General features: G+C 52.5%; 9 protein-coding genes across 9 annotated transcripts; 7 read left to right on the forward strand and 2 right to left on the reverse strand.

Annotated features, from left to right (window-relative positions):
* Positions 1-1,068: 1,068 nt before the first annotated feature.
* Positions 1,069-1,412, forward strand: BO82DRAFT_277916 (uncharacterized protein; the record flags this gene model as incomplete). The annotated part of the gene is made up of 2 exons (XM_025631205.1): positions 1,069-1,096; positions 1,213-1,412. 2 exons carry the CDS (start codon positions 1,069-1,071, stop codon positions 1,410-1,412), a joined length of 228 nt encoding a protein of 75 aa, XP_025494420.1.
* Positions 1,413-2,118: 706 nt separating this feature from the next.
* Positions 2,119-9,618, reverse strand: BO82DRAFT_430312 (uncharacterized protein; the record flags this gene model as incomplete). Its single annotated transcript, XM_025640608.1, has 14 exons — positions 2,119-3,154; positions 3,243-3,402; positions 3,462-3,541; positions 3,605-3,723; positions 3,772-3,876; positions 3,954-4,723; positions 4,792-5,479; positions 5,547-5,717; positions 5,799-5,961; positions 6,719-8,249; positions 8,300-8,423; positions 8,470-8,553; positions 8,616-9,285; positions 9,542-9,618. The coding sequence occupies 14 exons, from the start codon at positions 9,616-9,618 to the stop codon at positions 2,485-2,487; spliced, it is 5,412 nt and encodes a 1,803-aa protein (XP_025494421.1). The 3' UTR covers positions 2,119-2,484.
* Positions 9,619-10,381: 763 nt separating this feature from the next.
* Positions 10,382-11,486, forward strand: BO82DRAFT_372642 (putative mitochondrial carrier protein; the record flags this gene model as incomplete). Its single annotated transcript, XM_025637325.1, has 4 exons — positions 10,382-10,553; positions 10,623-10,962; positions 11,053-11,383; positions 11,442-11,486. 4 exons carry the CDS (start codon positions 10,382-10,384, stop codon positions 11,484-11,486), a joined length of 888 nt encoding a protein of 295 aa, XP_025494422.1.
* An 8-nt stretch (positions 11,487-11,494) lies between these two features.
* BO82DRAFT_430313 (putative C2H2 finger domain protein) lies at positions 11,495-12,651 on the reverse strand. Its single transcript, XM_025640609.1, has 3 exons — positions 12,457-12,651; positions 12,201-12,380; positions 11,495-12,086 (listed from the first exon to the last, which is right to left on the reverse strand). Exons 1-3 carry the CDS (start codon positions 12,495-12,497, stop codon positions 11,969-11,971), a joined length of 339 nt encoding a protein of 112 aa, XP_025494423.1. The 5' UTR covers positions 12,498-12,651; the 3' UTR covers positions 11,495-11,968.
* A 1,470-nt stretch (positions 12,652-14,121) lies between these two features.
* Positions 14,122-14,516, forward strand: BO82DRAFT_352202 (uncharacterized protein). Its single transcript, XM_025634627.1, has one exon. It carries the CDS (start codon positions 14,189-14,191, stop codon positions 14,363-14,365), a length of 177 nt encoding a protein of 58 aa, XP_025494424.1. The 5' UTR covers positions 14,122-14,188; the 3' UTR covers positions 14,366-14,516.
* Positions 14,501-17,518, forward strand: BO82DRAFT_372655 (aconitate hydratase; the record flags this gene model as incomplete). The annotated part of the gene is made up of 3 exons (XM_025637327.1): positions 14,501-15,095; positions 15,155-16,614; positions 17,372-17,518. 3 exons carry the CDS (start codon positions 14,501-14,503, stop codon positions 17,516-17,518), a joined length of 2,202 nt encoding a protein of 733 aa, XP_025494425.1.
* A 7-nt stretch (positions 17,519-17,525) lies between these two features.
* Positions 17,526-18,970, forward strand: BO82DRAFT_352204 (putative metallo-beta-lactamase domain protein). Its single transcript, XM_025634628.1, has 4 exons — positions 17,526-17,789; positions 17,875-17,887; positions 17,961-18,320; positions 18,388-18,970. Exons 1-4 carry the CDS (start codon positions 17,706-17,708, stop codon positions 18,807-18,809), a joined length of 879 nt encoding a protein of 292 aa, XP_025494426.1. The 5' UTR covers positions 17,526-17,705; the 3' UTR covers positions 18,810-18,970.
* Positions 18,971-20,717: 1,747 nt separating this feature from the next.
* BO82DRAFT_372646 (glycosyltransferase family 20 protein) lies at positions 20,718-22,506 on the forward strand (the record flags this gene model as incomplete). Its single annotated transcript, XM_025637326.1, has 5 exons — positions 20,718-21,021; positions 21,122-21,494; positions 21,553-21,923; positions 21,973-22,312; positions 22,365-22,506. The coding sequence occupies 5 exons, from the start codon at positions 20,718-20,720 to the stop codon at positions 22,504-22,506; spliced, it is 1,530 nt and encodes a 509-aa protein (XP_025494427.1).
* A 524-nt stretch (positions 22,507-23,030) lies between these two features.
* BO82DRAFT_352207 (nucleic acid-binding protein) lies at positions 23,031-24,327 on the forward strand. The gene has a single exon (XM_025634629.1). The coding sequence runs from the start codon at positions 23,278-23,280 to the stop codon at positions 24,100-24,102; it is 825 nt and encodes a 274-aa protein (XP_025494428.1). The 5' UTR covers positions 23,031-23,277; the 3' UTR covers positions 24,103-24,327.
* The last annotated feature ends 218 nt before the right edge of the window (positions 24,328-24,545 follow it).

Consider the following 24,545-nt stretch of genomic DNA (forward strand, 5'->3'; position numbering starts at 1 on the left):
AACAAGTTCCTGGGTGAGCTGCCAAGGGTGACTATACGAATAGATTCAAACCTTGATGGTTGATTTCCAGCAAGGTGTAGCCATATGTCGTGTTGGTCGTGTTGAGAATGAAGCGGAAGGGGAAGGATAGTGTGATGGTGTTGGGGCTAGTGATGGCTAGTATTCGACTAGTCAGGGGTTGACGAGGCCACACGGGCCATGAGGGAGACTGTGTGTTTTTGATTTTGCCATGAGGTTTTGTTAGCCCAACTGGCAATTGCTCCAAGACGAAGAGTCTAAGACCAGACCAAGAAACTAAACCTCGTTCCACCCCTGGCTAAACCCAGTTCAGTTAAGGTCCCCACAGCCCACGTTGTTGCAGTCGCAGTTGCAGTCCAGTTGCAGTCCAGTTGCAGTCGAGTTGCCGTCAAGTTGCCGTCTTCCTTCCCTGTCCGTCAAGGTCGCTCTGTCGACACTCCGTCAGTTTCTTCTCTGCTTCTTCTGCTTCTGCTTCTTCTTTCTTCTTCCCCTCCTCCCCTCCCTCCCTCGTGGACTCGTCTCATTCACTATCCCCTCTTACTCCCCCTCCCCCCAAACCCCACGTTCGTTCTCGGCTTATTTCCTTTCGGTTCCTCTTCCGTGCCTTCTAGTCCTATAGTGTTGCCAATAATTCCCTCGAGTCCCAATTAGTTTTATCCCCTCCACTTTAGTTCCGGAGCAGAGTCTCTCCTGGGGTGCAACCCTTCCGAGCCACTGCGTCTCCCTGCCACTAAAGCTATTAACCCTCCAATCGCACTGGCACTCGGCTACTTTGCTTCGGACTTGCATCTAGCTCCCTTTCCCACCATCCACCCATCCCCTACCGCACTACTGCATAAACCAGCCTTCCCTCCTTCTCGTGCAGCTCAAGGCTCACTCAGAGATATCGCTCGCTCGATTGCAACCTGGTCCCTTCAAAATACTTGACCCAACAATCTTATACAATTCTCCTCCCTCCGCCCCCAAACGTTAACGGCCCGATTCCGAACTAGCCGAACCACTCTCCAACACAACTACACACACAAAATCACTCACATTATCACTCACAAAATGGGCTTCATTGAGAAGTTGCAAGCAAGTACGTTGTTTCTGAACTCCTCATGGTCGCGCGCCAGTGCAAGCCCCTGACCACTCCCGGACCCGATCGCAACCCCCCCGCAAAAGCAGCCCCATGCTAACAGAATGGCTTCACAGAGCTGGAGCTTTACCGTCTAGAGCAGCGTTATGCTCGTCGCAAGCACCGGAGCACCTTCTCGGGCGTGCAGTATGTCGACGGCGAATACCATTATTCCAGCGGATCGAACTCCTCCACCGGCACTGTCTCCAAGCAATCCACGGGCGGCTACTGGAAGCCCCCAACATGGGGATCATCTGGGGATTCGCGCTGGCGGTGATTCTGGCACCACACCCAACCCGATCTAACGCTTCGCCTCAATTCCATATCGTTCGACCATTGATCCTCGACATAACGTCTCGTGTGGAGGATATGACGACTTGTCCTTCTTTGCTTGTTCATTCCATTCGTCGGGTCCAGCACCCAAGCGGGAAAAAGTCCATGGTTTTTCTTGCCTTTGAAGCTGACCTCGGATGTCTCGTCCATGCTGCGATGGGTGCGAGATTGGTTCGATCCATCTATCACAAAGAATCGCACCATTGTGCGCTGGCTTATCTCGCTCCCGCGCAGTTGAAACTTGGTCCCCGGGTCATCCAGGAGCTTCCCAACTGCCGGTTCAATTGGCCTTTCAACACTCTGCATCTCCTCGTGGCTATTTTCTGGGAGTCATATGCTACCATCTTGCTGACGCCTTTCATGCATGATCTGTTTCGACCGCTGACTATGCTCCGTTGGTTCTAGCCTCCGTCGTCTTGTTTCTGCTTCGGAGTTGTGATCGCTCAAGCGATGTTGCACTTTCTATCTGTCCATATTTTACTCGAGCCCATTAGCGAGACCTCGACGGCGCATCTATCTGTTTCAAACTGCTCTTGCTGCCCTTACTGTACATACATTACACGGTCTACCCCGAATATACGTTTGCTACTAGCATCTGACTTCCACATGTTTGCCATCAGTCACGTGAAGGAGCCAAAGAAAGGTATAGTAAATCTCGAGGTTGGGATGCGATGGTCTAATGATATCATATTCATCATGGCAAGCTCCCGCACATCATTGTGAAGCAAGGCGGGATACAAGCAGTGACAGCTTCACATCTAGGGATATATCCTGGGTAATCTCGGGATAGGCAGGTTCAAGACACCGCGCTGCAGCACCTCCTCTCTACTGTTCATCATTCACCGACCTCCCCATTCACCTCCATATAAAGATGGAACGAAACGGGGCCCCATTTTCCGCTCTCTTGACAACTTCCCGAAATGCAAAACAAACAAAACAAAACGAAAACGCAAAACAAGGAACCCCCCCCTCCCCCGTCTTCTCCGAGGCCCAGAAATCAAGAATAGCCGAAACAATCACCGTTTCGACTTGCGACTCCCGATCCCCAAGCGACCCAGGTTCGGGAGACTGGATTTATGTCTGTGCCCGGCCCCGGCCGCGGCTCGACCGGCCGCGCCGCCCCCAGCTGCTGCTGCAGCGCCCGGCCCAGAACCAGCACCTGCCCCTGCACCTGCCCCTGCATTCGCCGAACCACCATGACCACCGGCATCGGGCCCACCGGCGCGCGCCCCGTCCCCACCACCGGCTCCGGCTCCGGCTCCTCCCATCCCCATCCCCAAGCCCGCCGCGCCTCCCCTCGGCACATCTGGCAACAGGGCGGCGATGGTACTTCGGTCGCGGGCCCCGCGGTGAACCAGATCGACGCCGCCGCCTGCGCCGGGGTGTTGTATGAGTCCCCTTCCGTCACCGCCAAAGGGCCCGCCGCCGTCCTGGTCAAGGGGTCGCTGCGAGGCGCGCTGGGCGCGGCGGGCCTTCTCCTGGACGGATTTGAATTTGTCGAGGAGTTCGACCCACCGGATCGAGGAGGTGCTGGATGATAGTGATGCGGAGGTTGCTGCCGCGGCCGCAGCGGAGGAGGTGGTGTAGGTTGAGCTGGAGGAGTCTTCGCGTTTGAGGCGGCTGCTGCCGGTGGGGCGGTCGTAGGTGGAGGTCGAGTTGGTGGGTAGGGATGAGGGGAGGGCGGTTCTGGATTTTACTGGGTGTTAGAGATTGCTATTCTGAATGCAGGGTTTGGGATTCTGATGCTTGTGGGGAGGAGGGGGTGGGGGCTTACAGTCGGGGACCGGTGTGGAGGAGTCCGATGCTGCTGACGCTGTTGAGTCGGTTCTTCAGGGCGGCGAAGGCGGAGCTTTGCGGGAGGAGCATCAGGACTCCGTACAGGCATTTGTAGAGGTAGGGGTATCGTTCTGGTTCGAGGAGTTGGAGACGGAGGTCTGTTGTTGTTGGGGTTGATGAGCTTTGATGTGCGGGAGCTGGGGCAGAGATAACTGACAGGTGAAGACGGGGGATTCGAGCAGCTGGACCAGCTTGTCGATTTGGATTAACATGTTGACGGTCATTTCGAGCTCGGCACTTTGGCAGATGTTCATTAGTGGACTATGAACACCGGGATTGGTTGGGAAGAGAAAATCGTACAAGACTTGGAGGAGATTGTATGCTTGCTCGTAGGCTTGTGCGAGCAGACAGAGCGAGAAGGTCGAGACCGCGTTGTGGCACCAGGACCTGAATAGCGCGACGAAGAAGGCCTGGCCGTCCTGACATTGGGTCAGTTTCTTGGAATATGTGCTGCCGATACACCCTACCTTGTTGTCGAGGTTCCTCAGCCGCTTCCGGAGCTCCGAGAGCTCGGGGGCGGTGATGAGGTTGTTGTTGAGATTCTGGACCATGATGCTGGCGAACTCGAGGTCCTGTAGTCACGTCATGGAAAATAGTCAGTGGGGGGTTTCAGTCGTGATGGTTCTTGAGTGTGGTGGTAAAATCTCACCTCCTCTTTCTCGAGACAGTCTGCGAGAGTCCTGTAGATGCGCTCGGGGCTGAGGTTCATGCACAGCTGCCGGATGATGAGGTTCCCGCGCACCTCCAGCAGACTCCGATCGGTGGAGAAGAGCTGCAGCAGGTTCACCATGAAGGACTTGAAGTAGCTGTCCTCGCTGTTCCGGGAGATCTGCGAGAGGAGCTGCAGATCCTTGGTCACCACCACCTCCGCGGGGTCGGACAGCGTCTTGAGCAAGGCCGGAAACGTGCCATCGTTGAACGCGATCACCTTCTTCGGCGCCTTGCGGTGGAGCATGATCAGCCAGGACAGGGCCGCGACCCGGGTGGTCTCGTTCTCGTTCAGGAACTGCAGCGTCAGCGAGTTGACCGCCGCCGCGTAGTCGAGATCGGCGGGCGGCACGGACGTGGAGATGATGCTGTTCCTGGGGGTCGGCTCGGTCGACGGGCCTTCGGAGGGTCTGCTGCCTGGCGTGGACGACCGTCGTTCGACGACCACGTCTTTGCTATTCGTGTTACTGGGCTTGGTCGTTGCTGGCCCCTGTCGGGAGGTCTCCTCCGACGTGTCTTCGGACAACGTGACGATGTATTCCAGCAGAGATGTATTCACTCGGTTGGCGGCCTGCCGCACTTGGTCCGAGCCGCTGGACATCGCCGGGAGGACTTGGGTCAGCAGGCGAGGCACAAAGGGTAAGATGTCTTCGGGACTGATCTCGAAGAAATTGTCGATCCAACGCAAAGCCGTCAACTGCATTTCTTCCACTAGCGGATTATGATAGCGCGTAAGTCGCTGTTCCACCAGGGACTAGAGCAAGTGAATCATAGCTCACCGAATGATGTGTCAACATATCCCACGAGGATCTCCAGTATCCTTGCATAATCGATCTGGACGTCTTGGCCAGGAATCCAGTCTCCGTCTGCGTTGAATCCATCTTCATCGGTCACGGAATCGATCTCAGAATCTTCTATCGCGTTGTCAGTTGTCTCCGACTCGACAGCCAGAGTCTGATCGGTCGTCGTCGTCACACTGAGGCCGTCGCTCGTCGTGGACTGTCTATTCTCGCTCCCTTGGTCTTTGCGGCTTTCCTCGATTCCCTTCTTGAGCCGAGCAATCCTCTTGATCTCCGACAGAAAGCGATCCAGAAGCGCCTGAGTCGCGATATTGACATCTCTATTCGGATCCCCGAGGAATTTGATCAGCCCTCCGAGGAAGTCCGGCAGAAACGAGATGAGCTCGAGGTCAGGTATTGTGTCCAGGAGCGTGAGCCACGAAACCAGAAATGTTCTGGTGAAAGGACTGGTGACGTGGATCCGGTCTTTAAGCAAGGGGATGAATTTCGGGAGCGAGAACGCAGTCGGTAGATCCGCATCCTCCAACGACTCTGGATCTGCCTGCTGCTTCTCCGTGAGCTGCAGCACTGAGACATGGGAGGCTGCCGATTCGGAAACGATATCCTTGACAAGTCGGTCGAGAAGTTCTGCGCCGTTTTTGACTGACAGTTCGGAGTCGGAAGCAAGCTATGGAACCACAAAGGACAATGGTTAGCAGACAGCAAATCCAAGCTCATCGACAACAAGCACTCACTTTGCTCAAGGCATCGAAGATCTCATTGAAGAAGAGTAGGATCTCCCCTTTCGCAACCTTGGCAATGTTGTACATGCTCTCGCAAGCATAGTACCGAACGCGCGCATCTTGGTCAGAAAAGCATGCGAGCACCGGCGGTACGATCTCCTTCAAGTACGGTGCAACACCTTCCTAGATAGTAATCCAACAGTTCAATATACCCGGGACATCGAGGTTGCTTTGGCGAGGGAACAGGGTTTGGATGGAACTCACGGATCCCAACGCTATCGAAGCGGCAGCGAGGCCAATCAAGCCGCCATTCCTGGCATGAGGCTGATGCACGGCGTAGGCATAATCGTGACAGAGCTGGTCGACGATCTTCTGGATCTCCTCGTGCTCCCCCCTGAAAGCGGCTTCGCGAACGACCTTCTCGAGCCTGGTAGGAGAATCGCATGAGTTAGTTTGACTACCCGTTGATTGCGACTACTCTGGCCTCTTATCGATAAAAAAAATATCCATACTCCAAAGCTCCCTGTTTCCTCCGGTCGTAGAGCTTATCGTTCAGCGAACGTTGGATTGAGTGATCCATCGCTCCGATTCCTATAAAATCGAACGACTGATTAAGCTCCGGGGGCTGATTTTAGATGGGTTTCATGGTGTGCAAGCGTCGTTCTGGCTAGGCTGGGCGGTGAGGCGGTGTTGACTCGACAGAAAGGAGGAGCTGTAAATGAACTAGTATGGAAAGTTAGCAGCCAGCTATTATTCCGAAGCCATCAGTCGCAGTTGGCACGGCTTCTTCCTTGGGTAGGTAGAGTCGCCCTCACGGTCACTTTGCTAATGCCAATAATTAGCCTTGTCGCTCGGCAGTAGACACGATGTCAATACCAATGTGGGGAGCTCTCACAGGAAGATGCGTTGGCACAACGTGGATACTGGATAGCGGACGCGATGTGACGTAGTGTCAGCACTCAGCATTGCCGCCAACTCCTTACCGCCTAATCGATAACTGGTACTGGCAGTGTGTTTACCCTCGCTCAAATACAACCACCTCAATCCCGTTTACAATAATGGAATTCATGGTTCTCATATATTAGTGTAAAGGCATTGAATCATATATTTGAGAGGCTTGTTTAATGCACGCTAAGACATGACAAGATAAAATCGTGGTCGCTGTCTATCAATGACTGATATACTGGAAAACCGCAGAGACATCTCTTTCCCCAGTTTCCTGTCGGATCAGCAAGTCCTGAATCTTGCTGAGGTGCCCAGTCTCTCCATCGTTCACAAAATGGTTCCAAGTACTGGTGTCACCGTACAGCATGGCAGCGGCTTTGATGTATTGTGTCCCATCGGGCCGACAGCGCTTGCACTTGAAGGTATCGTGCGTATCACTCTTAGTATCCGGTTTGAATTGGAACAGCTCGCGAAGTGATTCCAGAGAAAAGTGTCGCTCGACATCCTCGGCGGAGTCCACCACGCACGAAGAAAGTAATTGTTTGTGTGATTGACGCTGGAATATCTTCTCTTCAATTGAGCCAGTAGCGATGAAGCGGTAGACGAAACAGTCCTTCTTCTGACCGTCACGCCAGACACGCGCTAAGGCTTGCTGGTCGGCTGCCGGGTTCCAGTCGGGATCAAACAAAACCAGTCGATTCGCACCTATCAAGTTCAAACCACACCCACCCGCTTTGCTACTGAGAAGAAACACAAATTCCTCTCCATCGGGGTTATTGAACTTGTCGACGAGCTTTTGTCGTTTGTTCACGGTCATGGTACCGTCCAATCGCAGAGAGCCATATCCCCGTGACCGGCAAAGCTTTTCGAAGAGATCCAATGTCTGCGTATAATTGCTAATCAAAACAATCTTGTCGTTCGTGTCCTGGCGAATACGTGCCAGCATACGGTCCAAGACCATCATCTTGCCGGAATACCAGGATTTGATATCTCTGTCGCGTCCTCGTCCTTCGGGAGGGACATAGTCATCCGGAAATGCGTGTTCACAGCCCGGAAGGTCCGTGGATAGATTCAGGAGATCAGGATGGTTGCAAAGCTTCTTTAATAGCCCGATAGCTTTCAACGGCTGACTCCCTTTACCCCTGAGCAAGCTCTTGATCTCTGGACTTTGAATGAAGTGATTGTAGAGGTCGAGTTGAAACTGGGACATGTTGCAGAATACGACATGCTCGTACTTGACCGGCAAGTACTTAGACAGCAGCTCGTTCGTTCGGCGAATGATGAATTTGTTCACAATGCCTGAAAGCTCAGCCAGCCGTTCATCTCCTTTCTTTCGATCTTCTTCTGAGCCCGCGGCATCTCTTCCTCGAAGAATTGGCAACTCGAACCTCTTTCTGAAGTCGTTCTGCGAGCCCAGGAGGTTCGGATTCGCGAAATGGAGAAGTGAAAAGTACTCCGACAGATCATTCTGGATTGGAGTACCAGACAAGATCACCCGGCGTTGTACATTCAGGCTGTTGAGTGCAGTCCAGGTCAAACTCTCCTTGTTTTTCAGTCGGTGGCCTTCGTCGCATAGTAGTAACCCAATCGGGCTATCCTTCAGTGTATCAACATACAAGCGAAGGGTTTCGTAAGAAATGATCAGACACGGCCTCACGACCGATCTTCCGGACGCGATGGCCCATTGTTTCATTTGAGCAATGAGCTCCGTTTTTGAGGCCTTGCCGTCGACTGCAAATGGGGTTGTTGCATCCTTGCCAAGCCATTTGCCTGCAAATAATGTCAGTTAACGTGTTGTCCGATCCTCACTTGTGACCTACCAAGCTCATTGGCCCAGTTTCCAACCAAACTGGAAGGGCACGCGATGATGCACTTCTGAATGGTAGTCTTTCCAGCCTCCGGGGATTGCTTGAGCAATGTCCACATCAACGAGATGCATTGAAGCTGCTATTGTGAGTAGATGGAACTAATTCGGAGCCGATCATCATACCGTTTTACCCAAGCCCATGCCATCAGCCATAATGCACCCATTCGCGTTCTTGTCTACCATTCCGGTTGTACAACGATAAAGGAACTACGTAAGAGTTCATGTTAGTCAGAGAAAGCAAACCATCTTCCGCCGGGAGCGATACTCACCTTAACACCTTCCACCTGATGCGGCCGTAGAACCTTTGCCAGTCGTGGATCGATGACAACGGGGACCTTAGGCCTGTCTTCGACCTTCTTCTTGAGTCCAAGAATATCTGCCAAGCTCTTATGTACCAGCGGTTCGTCCAGTTGAGGCTTTTCACCCTCTGTATCGCCTTGCGGTTCTTTCTTGGGCTCTTCTTCTTCCACCTCATCAACAGTCGGGTCGTAGAGCACTATCGCAAACTCGCCACTGGGGTCATGCAACGGTTTCACGACGAACGTCGCGCCTTGCCTCATCCCCAGCGTCGGGGCTGGTCGGGCACCAAAATTATCCACTTGTTTGTTGATAAGCGGCACCTTGAATCTCTGTCGAAAGGCCGTGTCCTTGTCCTTCGGTTTGAAGACAGGAAACCTATTCACGTCCCGGGTGGCGAGCGCGAGACGGTCCTCGTTTGTGTACGGCTTTTCATCCTCATCATTGCCTTCTCCGTCGGCCCCTGCGTAGTTCACTTTCCGTCTCTTCCTCGCAGGCTTGTCTGATGTGCGTGTAGGGGTGGCCGATCCAGGGCATTTGAAGGGCCTCGAAAGCCGGTCGATGGAGCTCCCGGGAGTGCCGGGTTGGAGCTTCGACGGCGTGCTCGTGGCATTCTCTCTGAGGACGGGTCGTGGGCGATACCTATGTACATTAGAAGGGTTATGAGATAGCGCATCAAGAAGAGACTTACATGGATGATACGTATCGGCCTATGTTTAATGCCCTCTAATTGTCGCTTGATCGCTGGTGGTGGCGGTTGTTGTTTCGCCGAGTCAGTAGGACGCGCTCGCCACATCCTAGCGCGTCTGCCTGCAATCGCTGGACACCAAAGTATCGCGTGGTCACATGATCTTGTCAACAACAATTGACCGCTGCGGATTTTGGTAAACGTGCGAACTTAAGGCAATTTATACTGGCGCGGTTGGGAAGACTGTTGATGAAATTTTTACCATCAAGAGTTACGCAACTCGTCATGATGCCCCGGGCGCCCATCAACTGGTTGAACTCGGCATCGCCTATTCATGCTAAAGTCCATAGAAATGCACTACTCCCTTCAGGTGCAGCTATTGCTACGGGCAGTATCAAATTGTCTTTGAAAGTTGATGAGTTGTCTAGCCATTCACGGTCCGATGAGTTGAGGTTGTTATATTGGAGCTCAGTACGGAGTAGCTTGGAGAGAATACGGTGGCTCTTATTTTGTGGATTGGGCCGCTGCGTTGAACCTTGCAGCATAGTCCCCATGTATGGCCGTGGCATGGTGCGAGGATTTATATTTCGGTGATATGTCGCAATGCCTAAAACAACGGCATGGAAGCAGTACACGTACTTTGTATGAAAATGCACAATTTTGTTCTGTAACGATGCCTGTGAAAATGCGGTGTGTTGCAGAGGGGACAGATACCTTGGAACTCACTAGCTTAGCGAGCTAGGTAGGGACACTGGCTGGTCTCTGATTCCGACTTCTTCTCATGGTTCCTATCTTGGAAAAATGTCAATTCCGAGGCTTCGAACTTTAGACCAAACCCCGAGTGCAAATACCCCGCAGAGACCTGTTAGTGCTAAGGACCTATCGAGTATAGTAACTTTCGGGTCGCCTCTTAATGCGGGATGGTTTAGTTAATATATCCACGCCGCATGTCAGTGCTCTCTAGTTAGTGATGACATAGCAACTGTGTACGAACCACGACGACTCACCGTTGCCGAGTGCAAAAATCCCTCCAATTCTATCACATATGATATGTCCGCCGACTTTTGGGCTGGCTACCTGAGCGGTGCTATTGGGATCATCATCGGTAACCCGCTTGACATTATCAAGGTTCGACTACAGGCGGGACAGCATGCAGAAGTCGTTGCATCATCAACAACCCAGCAATTGAGCCGCCTGGAAAGTGTCACTTCTCTTGTGCGAGGTCTGTAAGCACGATGAACCCGTTACTGTATAACCGAACCCGAGAACCCATGCTAATGGTTGATTACAGGCTCGGCTGCTCCAATACTGGGTTATGGAGCCCTAAACGCTCTGCTCTTCGTGGCCTACAACCGGTCATTGATGACCCTGGACACAGCCATTACAGACCCGACCTCACCACAAGGAACGTCTCTGTATAAAGTGTGGCTCGCAGGCGCTGCAGGCGGGCTAGCCAGCTGGACTGTATCGGCTCCCACAGAGTTCATCAAATGTCGAGCCCAGCTGGACACCCGGCCCGGGATCTCCTCCTGGACCGTCGCCAAAAATATCATTAGTACCCGAGGCTGGAGGGGCCTATACTATGCAGGAGGAATCACTTGCGCCAGAGACGCCATTGGCTATGGATTTTAGTATGCGATCTGCCTGCCCCAGATCTTCCCCCCGCCGTTAACCCTCTGCGGCTCCTTGACAGGACGTACACTGACCTTACACCGCCACAGCTTCTGGTCTTACGAGTACTGTAAGCGTCTCATGAACTCCGAGGATGATACTACGAATATGGCTGCATTGAAGATCCTTCTCTGCGGCGGCATTGCTGGCGTCATCACCTGGGCGTCGGTCTTCCCTCTAGACGTGATCAAGACCAGGCTGCAGGCTGGGACAATTGAAACATCTCCCCAAGATTGCCCTCTTCTACCGTCTCGCATACAGACACGCGATGCAGGCTCCATTCAAGTTGCCAGGGAGGTCTATCAGACCGAAGGTCTGAAGGCATTCTACCGCGGTCTTGGTGTGTGTAGCTTTAGGGCATTCATCGTGAATGCGGTTCAGGTATGTGTGAGATGGTCGCAAACGGCAGATTGGACCGCACTGACAATCACTATTTCAGTGGGCGACTTACGAATGGCTTATGAAATATCTACAAGAAGCATGAACATATACAAGAAGCTCGACTAAGGAGGAACAGGACAGCTGATCAATTCCCCACGTTCTGTAATTAAAATTGCAGCTTGTAAATTATTCTTGCCCAAGAGGAGTCGGATCCGATCCGAGTGGGGACCTAACTGTGCGACGTTCCGAGAATCGGCAGTTTTGCGAGGGGGTCACCGCAAGACGGAAGCAGTGCGGTCGGCACAAACTGGCGATTTTCGGCACCTGATGTTTTCACGTGCTTAGGGTGAGACTGGGCGAATCACACGTCGGGCGACAAGCTTTCTCCGCAAACAGCCAATCATATCACTTTGGTGACAACGACAACGGCTGCAAATTTGCATTGATGCGGTAAAAAATTTTCGAGCCCATTAGAGGTCTGTCGCAGTACTGAAAGGGTCGTTTGCATGCAAGCCCAACCCGCTCTGCTTCACGTTGGCGATTTTTGAGCGAGGCTGATTGCTTGTGTAGAATCAATTGTAGTTTTTAATCTTCCATGGCCATCACGGTCTCTTCCTGCGCTCTCACGCCATTGTCGGTACCCAGGCCAACGGCGGCCTCCGCAGCTTTTTGCGAATGAGCTTCTTCGCGGATGATGCGTAGTCTATTTGGAACCGGTTGAATTAGCATAAGAAGACGAGCATTGAGGCGATAAAGTTGTGACTAGCATCGCAAATCCGGGGTAATCTGCGCGGAGCATATGAAACCATCAACTGACCTTCTTTTGTGGTTCTTGCCCTTCTTATGGCCGACCAAGTTGAACTCGCTTTCAAACCATTTTGAGCATTCGACACAATAGTGTTGTCCTAGACCGGGCAGGTCCTCTGGATCTTTGGTAGCTTTGTATTGTGTGAGATGCTTAGACGACTGGATATCAGCGCGGACTTGATCGTAGTCTCTATACGAATACAAGGTAGATTAGCCATGCACGTATGCGCAACACATGCGGGACTATCAAGAAGAAGGATCCTTACCTAGTCCTGCGCTTGGTCTTGATTTTCCTAACAGCGCCCATTTTCTTGATATCACGACGGAGGCCCAAAATAGCGATAGTATGGAGTACCTAGCCTGACGGGATGCTCTCCAGTGATCGTGGTAGAGGGCAGTTAGTACCGATAAACGGAGCGAAACTAAAACCTAGGAGCGGGTCGCTGCCCTTGAAATTTCCGCCTTTGTGCGTGCGAGAAGAAATTCCTCAAATGTCTCGCACTTGATTGGGCGTTGGGGGCAAGGATCTTGGCGGCGGGCCGCGGGACTCCCATCGGCAGGCCTCGGCTCACGCTCGGCTCTCTGTCAGCAGCGAGCTGTTCGTACGGCCATTTCCCCGTGGTTTCCGTAATTTATGACGTTGCTATGCGTTCGGCATGTTGCTGCCGGAACAGCCAGTCGTCCACTGGTGGTTTAGGTGAAATAATACACCGACCCAATAATGGCTTCTTGCGCCCACTTGCAGGTCCCCTCAGCAACAAGACAGACACCCGATGGAAAAGACGGTGCGGTATTTTTGAATGGTGCTTTGGGGGCAATCTACTCTTGCGATCATAGCAAAATATTCTATACCCTCCTTAATGGCGAGTGAAGACATTAATTCTAGCATCTACTCCTAGAAGACATTGCAACAAGGTGACGTCGAAAGAATGTCCTTTGATGTAGCATATAATCCGTCACACATGATTGGGTCACCGCTGCCTCTCACATGCCCTGTGCACGAGCTGTGAGTGCGGGCGCTGGTGGCCGGCAAGTAATCAGCATTACAATCTTGTACTGTCAGAAACACGTCAATGACGGCCTTCCCGGAACCAAGACCGAAATACCAGTAGCCAGTGCTACGCCAACGTACAAAGGTAGAATAGCAACTAAGTGAAGGGTCTTGGAGGACATGGGGGTGGATTTCCGCGCATCCTCAGATCACGGATTTGACAGTCCGATTACGCCTCCTGGAGCAAAGACCACTGACAGCGAAGCGTTTTCGAATCGACGGGCACCCTGCGGTTGGCCGGGTAAAGGCAAAGGAGAGCATTATGGGTCCTTGAGGTGAAAGGGAGGTCTGAAAGTCTGAAAAGGTCGACCGGAATTTCACCAAAATTACCGTATGCTGACGGTAAGAAGGGGGTAGATCCAGCCACTTCCATCTTTCCGGTCGCACGCTACGAATGCGTACGGGACTCGTACTGTCAAGGAGCGGTTACGGGTCACACGGCGCTGGCCCTCTTCTCCGGTTTAGTAAATCGCTGTCTGGCGGAAACAAGAATTCTTTCCCACTCAGAGAGCTTCCTTTTATCTACTCCATTTTCCCTTCTCTCTTACTTCTTCCTCTTCTTCTCCTCTTTCTCTCTTTCCAACTCCACTCTATCACACCTTTTTGGGTTGTCTCTCCTTGGATGTGTTGCGGCCTTGCCCACCTCGCATAGAGAGCTTCCATCATGATCTCCACAAGGCTTGCGCGCATGGGTGCGCTGGTAAGTTCTACCTTGACACGTACTCCTTATTCAGCGAGGCAGACAGCCATCGACCCTCAAGATTGAGAGTCGATGGCTGGCCATCTGATGTCGTCCTGGGCTCAACGGAATACTAACTGAACTGTCGATAGGCCCCTAAGTCCCGTCTTGTAAGCCTTCCAGCCTTCCTTCAACCTTGGAAATCCCACACTGCGATAGTTCTGGGAAGAGGTGAAAACTCAGGAAGTCTTGGAATACTAATTATGAAATGTTACAGTTCCTCGGGACCCGGGGTCTGGCTACCGTCAGCGACTCTCCCCTCGACAAGAAGGTCGAGATGACCAACCTCGAGAAGGTGAGTGGTGGACGTCCCTTAATGAAAGCTTCCCGTGCCCTCGGCTGGCTTCGGGTATGCGAATACCGGATCTGGAACACAATTTGCTAACAGGCGCTTCGCAGGGTAACTACATCAACTACAAGTACGCAAACACCACAGCAACCTTCATCAACTCAAGATGCAACCAGCATTCGCATTGATGGAATCGCGTGCTAATGTATTATTTTTCAATTCTACAGGAAGATGTCCGAGAACCTCGACATTGTTCGTCGTCGTTTGAGCCGTCCTCTTACCTACGCCGAGAAGGTTCTGTACTCTCACCTTGACGATCCGCACGGTCAGGACATCGAGCGTGGTACCTCCTACCTGAAGCTGCGCCCCGACCGTGTTGCTTGCCAGGATGCCACCGCCCAGATGGCCATCCTTCAGTTCATGTCCGCTGGCATGCCCTCCGTCGCTACCCCCACCACTGTCCACTGTGACCACTTGATTGAGGCTCAGCTTGGTGGTGACAAGGATCTTGCCCGTGCCAACGAGATCAACAAGGAAGTCTACGACTTCTTGGCGTCCTCTACCGCCAAGTACAACATTGGTTTCTGGAAGCCCGGTTCCGGTATCATCCACCAGATCGTCCTCGAGAACTATGCCTTCCCCGGTGGTCTGATGATCGGTACCGATTCTCACACTCCTAACGCTGGTGGTCTTGCTATTGCTGCTATCGGTGTCGGTGGTGCTGATGCTGTCGATGTCATGGCTGGTCTTCCTTGGGAGCTGAAGGCCCCCAAGGTCATCGGTGTTAAGCTGACCGGTGAGATGTCTGGCTGGACTACCCCCAAGGGTAAGTTTTAACACTTCAATTGTGAATGTTTGGGACAATTAGCTCACCAGTCCGTACAGACATCATCCTCAAGGTCGCCGGTCTTCTCACTGTCAAGGGTGGTACTGGTGCTATCATTGAGTACCACGGTCCTGGTGTCAACTCCCTGTCCTGCACTGGTATGGCTACCATCTGTAACATGGGTGCTGAAATCGGTGCCACCACCTCTCTCTTCCCCTTCAACGACCGCATGTACGACTACTTGAAGGCCACCAAGCGTACGCAGATCGGTGACTTCGCCAGAAGCTACGCTAAGGAGCTCCGCGAGGATGAGGGTGCTGAGTACGACCAGCTGATTGAGATCAACCTGTCCGAGCTCGAGCCCCACGTCAACGGTCCCTTCACCCCTGACTTGGCTACCCCTATCTCCAAGTTCAAGGAGGCTGTTGAGACCAACAAGTGGCCTGAGGAGCTCAAGGTCGGTCTTATCGGCTCTTGCACCAACTCTTCCTACGAGGATATGTCCCGTGCCGCCTCCATCGCCCGCGATGCCCTCGACCACGGCCTGAAGTCCAAGTCTATCTTCACCATCACTCCTGGTTCCGAGCAGATCCGTGCCACCATTGAGCGTGACGGCCAGCTCCAGACTCTTGAGGAGTACGGTGGTGTCATCCTTGCCAACGCTTGCGGTCCCTGCATTGGTCAATGGGATCGTCGCGACATCAAGAAGGGTGAGGCCAACTCCATCATCTCTTCCTACAACCGTAACTTCACTGGTCGTAACGATGCCAACCCCGCCACCCACGCCTTTGTCGCCTCTCCCGACCTTGTGGTTGCCATGACCGTTGCCGGTACCCTCAAGTTCAACCCCCTTACCGACAAGCTCAAGGACAAGGACGGTAACGAGTTCTTGCTCAAGGCTCCTTCCGGTGAGGGTCTCCCCGCCCAGGGCTACGACCCCGGTCGTGACACCTACCAGGCTCCTCCCAAGGACCGTGAGTCTGTTTCCGTCGCTGTCTCCCCCGAGAGTGACCGTCTCCAGCTCCTTGCTGGCTTCGAGAAGTGGGATGGCAAGGATGCCACCGGCATCCCTATCCTGATCAAGTGCCAGGGTAAGACCACCACCGACCACATCTCCATGGCTGGCCCATGGTTGAAGTACCGTGGACACCTTGACAACATCTCCAACAACATGTTGATTGGTGCCATCAACGCCGAGAACGGTGAGGCCAACAAGATCAAGAACGCCTTCACTGGTGAATACGATGCCGTTCCCGCCACTGCCCGTGACTACAAGGCCCGTGGTGTCAAGTGGGTCGTTATTGGTGACTGGAACTACGGTGAGGGTTCCTCCCGTGAGCACGCCGCTCTGGAGCCCCGCCACCTTGGTGGTCTTGCCATCATCACCCGCTCCTTCGCCCGTATCCACGAGACCAACCTCAAGAAGCAGGGTATGCTCCCCTTGACCTTCTCCGACCCCGCCGACTACGACAAGATCAAGCCCGATGACAAGGTTGACCTCCTCTGCACTGAGATCGAGGTTGGCAAGCCCATGACTCTCCGCGTCCACCCCAAGGATGGCGCTTCCTTCGATGTCAAGCTCAGCCACACCTTCAACGAGTCCCAGATCGAGTGGTTCAAGGATGGTTCTGCTCTGAACACCATGGCCCGCAAGGCTGGCAAGGCTTAAACTGCTAGTCATCAAATCAACTCGACAAGAGTGGGCTTAAGGCCACGATGAGCGACCAGCTCATTTGTAAACTACAAATATGGTTTCTGTCCGCTGAGATGAAACATGATGATACCTCCAAGGGACTGGTTTAAGGTCTCAGTGGATATTGCCGAGCAGCGGGGAAGCGGCTGCTGGCTGGAAGATGCGGAGTGGTGATCCGAAAAATCTAACGAATTGTTTCTGCCATCAGGGCCTGGTTTCATTTGTACCCTTCAGATTTTAGGGTGGACTACATGGATATACTCTTTTTGTTTTGTTTTATATCATACACTGTATGTTAGGGACTGCGTGCATACCATTTTTCCTTCTGTTCCAACTGTGCATCTTCGTAACTCGACTCCCTTGGTCGCCCTTTACTCGTAGTTCAGCCCCGGCGACCTACGCTCGCGTGCCATTGACGCGTTCTCTGAATATGCTGCTTGGTATAAGAGGAGAATGTGATGCCGACGAGGCCGAGGCCAGCACAGCACACCCCACTTCGGTAGGTAGCCGTTGAGTAGGAAGCCGTGTACATCTAATGATCAACCCTGCCCCATCCGTTTGATTTACCTCATTTTGGTCATAGTCGGGCATTGTGTCGAGTCTATCGACGATCAGAAAGTGCCACTCACTCTCGCACGTGACGTGCATATCTCCGCTATCCTCAGAAGATTCCCCCAAGTCCATTTGCTCCGCGCTTGCGGGCGACGATCTGTCAATCGTTAGACTCTAGGGCATACCTGCAGAACTAGTTCCACCATAAGGCGCGGAGATCACGTCTTCCAGAGTGAGTACCAGCGACTTTGCTTTCGTAAGCAGATTCCCCTCGCTTTCGTCGGACTGCTGATCGTCTGTCGAAGAGTTCATACCGTCGCAAGCCAGGTAATCACAGGACTCGTTGGCCCTGAAGTGCATACATCATGGCCACCCAACTCATTACCCTGTCGGAGGTGGAACGGTTAAGTTCATCGGTGCTGAGAATACTGGGCGGCAATCCGGGCAAGGTTCGTCCCATACCACTTCTGTAGTCCGGTACACCTGCAGCATGCTGTGCCTTTTTCTAACCCAGTGGATGCTGATGCTGCTTAGTTTACACTTCAAGGTGGGTGCTTCTCAACTCATATGCAAGCGGATCATTGAAAAACTGTAGACCTCTCTAAATCATGCCCCGTTAGGAACGAATACATATCTCATCGGTCGAGGTCACCAACGCATTTTGATCGACACGGGCGAGGGCAGGCCATCGTGGGCATCTCACCTCAAAGCCGTACTTGCTCAAGAAAATGCCACTGTGCACCAGGCCCTACTCACTCACTGGCACCATGATCATGTCAAAGGTATCCCGGATCTTCTAGAGCTTTGCCCCAATGTGACGATCTATAAGCATCAACCGGGTCCTGGTCAAAGCAGTATCGAGGACGGCCAGGTGTTCAGCGTGGAGGGCGCAACCCTGCGTGCGTACCACACGCCGGGCCATACCGTCGACCACATGATGTTTGTCTTGGAGGAAGAGGATGCAGTGTTCACGGGCGACAGTAAGTGGGCTTTTACTCCAATGTGTATAAAGTTGATTCCTGCATTCCCCCTTCTTACTGATGCCAGATGTACTGGGACATGGGACCAGTGTTTTCGAAGACCTGGGCGAGTACATGGGTAGCCTACAGAGGATGCAGCATCGGGTTGCTGGCCGCGGGTACCCCGGTCATGGGGCGGTGATTGACCATGCGACGTCCAAGATCTCCGAGTATATCAAGCATCGACAGCAGAGGGAGGATGAAGTGATCCGGGTCCTACGACACGGCCAGCTTGAGGTCGCTGATGGGGAACCGCCTATCCACCCGAAAACCTTCTGGACCGCCATGGAGCTGGTGAAAGTGATTTACAAAGACGTCCCGGAGAACCTGCATTTACCGGCCTGCCATGGCGTACAGCTTGTGCTACAGAAGTTAGAGGACGAGGGTCGAGTGGTTCATGACAGGGATCTGGATGAATGGAGCCTGGAGCGTGGCAAATCCCCGCTTTGACTCTTGTGAGAAGGATTGGGATTCGTTGTACTTTCTTTGCTTTTTGTCTTCTTTGATTTTATCTTTTCAGTGACTGTGGGAATGCCGGGAGCAGAATCATAGAGATACGAGGTATATGTAGTTTTGTTTCGGGAATTCTAGGAACCAATATTAGTATGAAAGGAAAGTTAGTCCTCTTCGATTTTTTGGAAGGGCCAGGATAGACGGAAGGGCTAGACCCATCCACTGCTGGGACCTTCTTTGGGACGAATTCGGGCATCCGAACGAGCCTGGAGGTATGGTCTGCATTGCGCTGACGTCTGCTTCGTGTTCATGCCTTTTTTTCTTTTTCGTTTTTTTTTTTTGAGGTGCTGTAGGCTGATGCGACAATTTTGGTCCATTGAATCCATGACTGGTCTGATTCGAATAATAGCCATACTTGGCTCCATAGCTTCGTCGCAATGAGAAAGCACTCACTGTAGCAGTTGAGTGGCGGGTACAGTACAAGATATGGTTGGTTGTGCGATTACGCCGTCTAACCGTCATCATGTCCGCATCTGGGCGGGGCGAAGCAGCCTAGGGAGTGGTTTCCGATAGAGGAGCCAAGAAGGGGAGGAAGAGTGAGGTATCCTTGAAAAAGAGAGGCAGTAATAATGACAGTCCCCTGACAGGATGAGAGCAGAACGCAGACACATTCCTCGAGATTAAGATGTTTGTGGTCCCTTGATATTCCCGGGAGCGTGGGAAGTATCAGTGGGGGACGATGAGTCGTTGGCAGGGATCCCGCGCCGAGAAATGGTTCAATCTGGCTTGTGACTTCATCGTTTGTTCGTTTTGTATCATGGATGAAGTACGAGTCCTCCTCTGTCGTACATCTTAAACTTACTCCTCAGCAAATAATACTCAGCAGCCAGTGAGTAAGTGAACTTTGTAACTTTGTTCTCGTAACTTAGTAGTCGAGCAGTATGAGTATGAGTAGTTAAGCAGCCTGTCGGTCGTTGTAGTGGTAGTAGTACTTAGTAGGAGGAGTTCTTTCCCCACCCCACCTGCTTCTTCCCCCCCACTTCTCCCCCCCCCCCCCACCATCCCATCATCCCATCATCCCATCTCTCCTTCTACTACTTCTTCTTCTTCCGCCCGTTTTTCTCATCTCTCCTTCGAGCGATAACTCCTATCGCAACAACTCGTCGAAGAGTGAGTTTCATACTCGTACGTCCAGACAGCACCACCACAAATTAACCGAGAGATACTGCTGTTGTTGGATGTGCCTCTGTTTTCCACCGCCCCACCACTGGCTCAGTCGATGAACTTGCTAGTGAGGAAGTTGCTGGGTTCTTTTGATCTTCTTGCCCGAGCCCAAGCCTGGGTCGGTTGGTCCGCGCGCTGCCCGCTGCGGTGAGGTCACTTCGGCCATTATTCCCCGCCGCCAGACCTACTCTACCCTACCCCGACTCTTACCTACTTTTCTAACCTACGTCTGCCAACTAATACTACCTTTACTTACGTGAAACTTCTCTTGGCCCGTTGAACCGTTGAAGGTCCCCAATCTCGCCAATTTTCTCCTCTCCTCTCCTCTGGTGCTTTCCCTTCTCTTCTTCATTTTACCTCCTCCTATTGCCGTTCCGCTTCCCCTCCGGAGTCGCGCCAATTCCTTTATAACTTCCGCTGAATCTTCAGGACTGGCCCAGACTGATTTCCTGCCCTACCCCTCTCTTTCTGCCCGCTTCTGATCTTTTACCTAAAGTACTATCAATCAAATCGTGAGAACCTTCACAGCATCTTCTTACATTCTTATCCTCACTTTATCGAAAACCTGATCAGAGCTCGGATACGTCTCCTCTATTTGTGTCAATCTGCATCATTGGTCAGTGGGTCGACCGCGCATCTTTCGCCATCTAGTTTTGCGCAATCGCCTGCATCACCGACATCATGCCTTCTCTCGATAACCCCGTCCCGAACGAGGCCAGGCTGTTATTAGTCTCCAACCGCCTCCCTATCACCATCAAGCGATCTGAGGATGGCAGATATGACTTCTCCATGTCTTCTGGAGGACTGGTCAGTGGACTCAGCGGTCTCTCGAAGTCCACGACGTTCCAATGGTACGGCTGGCCCGGCTTGGAAGTCCCAGAGGAGGAAATTCCCGAGGTAAAACAACGTTTGAAGGAAGAGTACGGGGCTGTTCCGGTCTTCATCGATGACGAGCTTGCGGACCGTCACTACAACGGGTTCTCCAGTCAGTTCATCCCCTCGCCAATTGAATCGCATAGTCGGCGCGATGTACTAGAATGCCGACTTCGTGACCATATTCGCTGACCTCTTGTCTGCTTCTCTAGACTCGATTCTCTGGCCTCTTTTCCATTATCACCCTGGTGAGATCACCTTCGATGAATCTGCCTGGGAGGCATACAAGGAAGCCAACCGCCTCTTCGCCAAGGCCGTCGCGAAAGAAGTTCAAGACGGTGATTTAATTTGGGTCCATGACTATCATCTGATGCTGCTCCCGGAGATGCTTCGCGAGGAAATTGGCAACAGCAAAGAGAACGTTAAGATCGGGTTCTTCCTTCACACGCCCTTTCCTAGCAGCGAAATCTATAGAATTTTGCCTGTGCGGAATGAGTTGCTGCTCGGCGTCCTTCACTGTGACTTGATCGGCTTTCACACCTACGATTATACCAGACACTTTCTGAGCGCCTGCTCGCGTTTGCTGTATGTATTGGATGACTGCCTTCTTACACATGACCCAGAGTCGCTAACCCTAGCTTAGAGGGTTGCCTACTACTCCAAATGGAATCGAGTTCCAGGGCAAGTTGATTGCCTGTGGCGCCTTCCCAATCGGCATCGATCCCGAGAAGTTTGAGGAGGGCCTCAAAAAGGAGAAAGTTCAGAAACGCATTGCAATGCTAGAGCAGAAATTCCAGGGTGTGAAGCTCATGGTGGGCGTCGACCGTCTTGACTATATTAAGGGCGTCCCTCAAAAGCTACACGCGCTTGAGGTCTTCCTCAGTGATCATCCTGAGTGGGTCGGAAAGGTTGTATTGGTTCAGGTAGCGGTCCCCAGCAGACAAGACGTGGAAGAGTACCAAAACCTAAGGGCTGTGGTCAACGAACTCGTGGGCCGCATCAACGGTAAATTCGGTGGGTACCCCCAGAGTGACTTCTCGAGGCCTTGCTAACGGAAGGACAGGCACTGTTGAGTTCATGCCGATTCACTTCCTACACAAGTCAGTTAATTTCGACGAGCTGATCGCTCTTTACGCCGTATCCGATGCCTGCATTGTCTCATCCACACGTGATGGCATGAACCTCGTTGCCTACGAATACATCGCCACCCAAAAGAAACGCCATGGCAGCTTGGTTCTCTCGGAGTTTGCGGGTGCGGCGCAAAGCTTGAATGGCAGTATCATTATCAATCCCTGGAACACCGAAGAGCTTGCAGCGGCTTATCAGGAGGCTGTCACAATGAGCGATGAGCAGAGGGCCCTGAACTTCTCCAAGCTGGACAAATATGTCAACAAGTATACAAGGTATGGCGAAGCTTGACAGTGCTATACCAGGATTCTAACTAATATACTATAGCGCATTCTGGGGCCAGTCATTTGTTTCTGAGCTGACTCGGATATCGACTCAATCGGCAGAAAAGTTCCAAGCCAGGAAGGCTTCTATAATTCCAGGTCCCTCTCACCATTCGGAGCACACGAACGGTGTCAAGGCTCCATAAGAAGCATAGGCATGGACTTAAAGTGCTGATAGACCCTTTGCTCGGCTTGCAGAAAGCGTTGGGCTGGGGAGCAGATTGCGTATTGTGGTGTTTATTTTTATTCTTGCTTTCGATATGGCGTGCTTATCCATTTCCTGGTCGAGTCATCTATCTTCTACCGTATGGAGTACATCAAAAGAGTCATTGTTGCGTTTAGGCCACAGGTTTCATGGTTTTGTTGGGATTGATTCTCGAGGTGTTGGTGTGTTGTGTATGTACAGGAGCATGGTTTAGAATAATCTCGACTGATTATATCCCACTTATCACTTCGAATGGTTGTAAGTGAATTGCAACATTATGAAGTATAATCAGACGTTCTTTGTCAACGCAAATGATGTACAGGACAAAACCGCACGAGCAGCTGAGCGTTGGACCGATGCGGAGTAAAGGTATGAGTGGGTGCAAAAAGTGCAAACATGACCGTGATTGCAGAAATTCTCGGCCAACTCGCCCGCGGCCGCGATGCTGCTCCGATCTGAAATCTAGCCGTGCCTGTCGATTCAACATTACCCCAGCACTCTTTACTTTCCGGGTTCTGCTCTGCGATCACAGTATACCGGTCTTTATCATTGAAGAAAATTATCACCAATAGGGATCTGTCTGACGATCAAGCCTCACACGATCGCATCCCTACGAGCGGTCTTGTCTAACAGATCGAGTCGGTCGTGACTGAATAACGACTCTACGCTACTCCTTCGGTCGTATTCCTTTCTACACCACACAGGCTTCGCAATGGCCTTCAGCAGTGTGCTCCGGGCCTTCCAGCCCCTGCGAACTTCTATCCTCCGCACCCCCGCCTCAGCCACCCAATACCTCTCCAGACCTACGTTCCTCCAACGATCAATCGCCACGACATCCCCCAAGTTCCTCGAGCAACAAACAGAGCAGCAGCTGCAGGAGCAACCACCCGTGGAGACAGCCGCCCCGACCGCCGATGCTCCTTCCTCGAGTGCCCAGACCGAGGTCCCTCCCTCGCTCCGCCAGTACGCCTACAAATTGAAAAAGGGCACCGTCATATCCGCCGGCCGCATGATGCGCACTGCCCGCGTCCTGCACTGGAACGTCGAGTGGGACGCTCATCTCCGCAAGTACTACCGCAAAAAGGAGTTCATCATGGTCTCGGACCCCCGCGAGTCGCTGCGTGTCGGCGACGTGATCGAGTTCTCGTCCGGGTACCCCAAGAGCCGCAACGTGCACCACGTCGTGGAGCGGATCATCGCTCCCTTCGCAGATGCCATCGAGAACCGCCCGGCCGTGATGACGCGGGCGGAGCGAGACGCCGCGCGCGCGGAGAAGCGGACGGCCAAGTGGCAGCGCAGGGAGGCCCGCATTCAGGAGGCGGGCGGCAACTTGAAGGGCGGTCCTTCCCCGGAGCACGTCGGGCGCATTCGGAGGTTGATCCAGGAGCGACAGGATTCGTTCGTGCCACAGATCGGGTTCAAGAGAGCGGAGAATGCGGCGAAGAAGGCTGAGGAGGCTGCTAAGGCGGAGGCGGAGGCTGCTGCTAAGGATACGCCTGCTAAGGATGCGCCTGCTGCTGAGACTACAAAGAACTAAGGTGGGGGATTTGAGGGAGAAAGGGGAGTGAGAGTGCGCTTACTAGGAGTTTTTTTTCTGATTCACTTCTTCTCCTTGACTGTGTATGGTTTGTATGTAAACCTTGTGTATATTATAGCTATTCATGCGGCATATTGTGGAATTTCAGTTCGAGCTTGTCTAGCCAGTCTAGTGAAGTTAACCAGACTCTGGGGCAAAGTGTGAAGTAGAGTGAAGGCATACGCGAGGCTCCTCCGTCTCATGCTATAGGAGCCGAGCCGGCATCTACCGTAGGTGCAATTGCATAGTACATACTTCTTGCGCTGGCCCACCCTCTGCATTGATTATATTAGATAATAGCTTTATATTAGCAAATACAAAATTAGATCAAACTGCTATGTCAAGCTAGGTCAACCTTTGACTCTACACTTTTCATCATGTAAACGAAGATTGGCACCTGATAA

This window comes from Aspergillus uvarum (genome assembly GCF_003184745.1).
Source record: "Aspergillus uvarum CBS 121591 unplaced genomic scaffold BO82scaffold_12, whole genome shotgun sequence".
In the NCBI taxonomy this organism is placed as follows: domain Eukaryota; kingdom Fungi; phylum Ascomycota; class Eurotiomycetes; order Eurotiales; family Aspergillaceae; genus Aspergillus; species Aspergillus uvarum.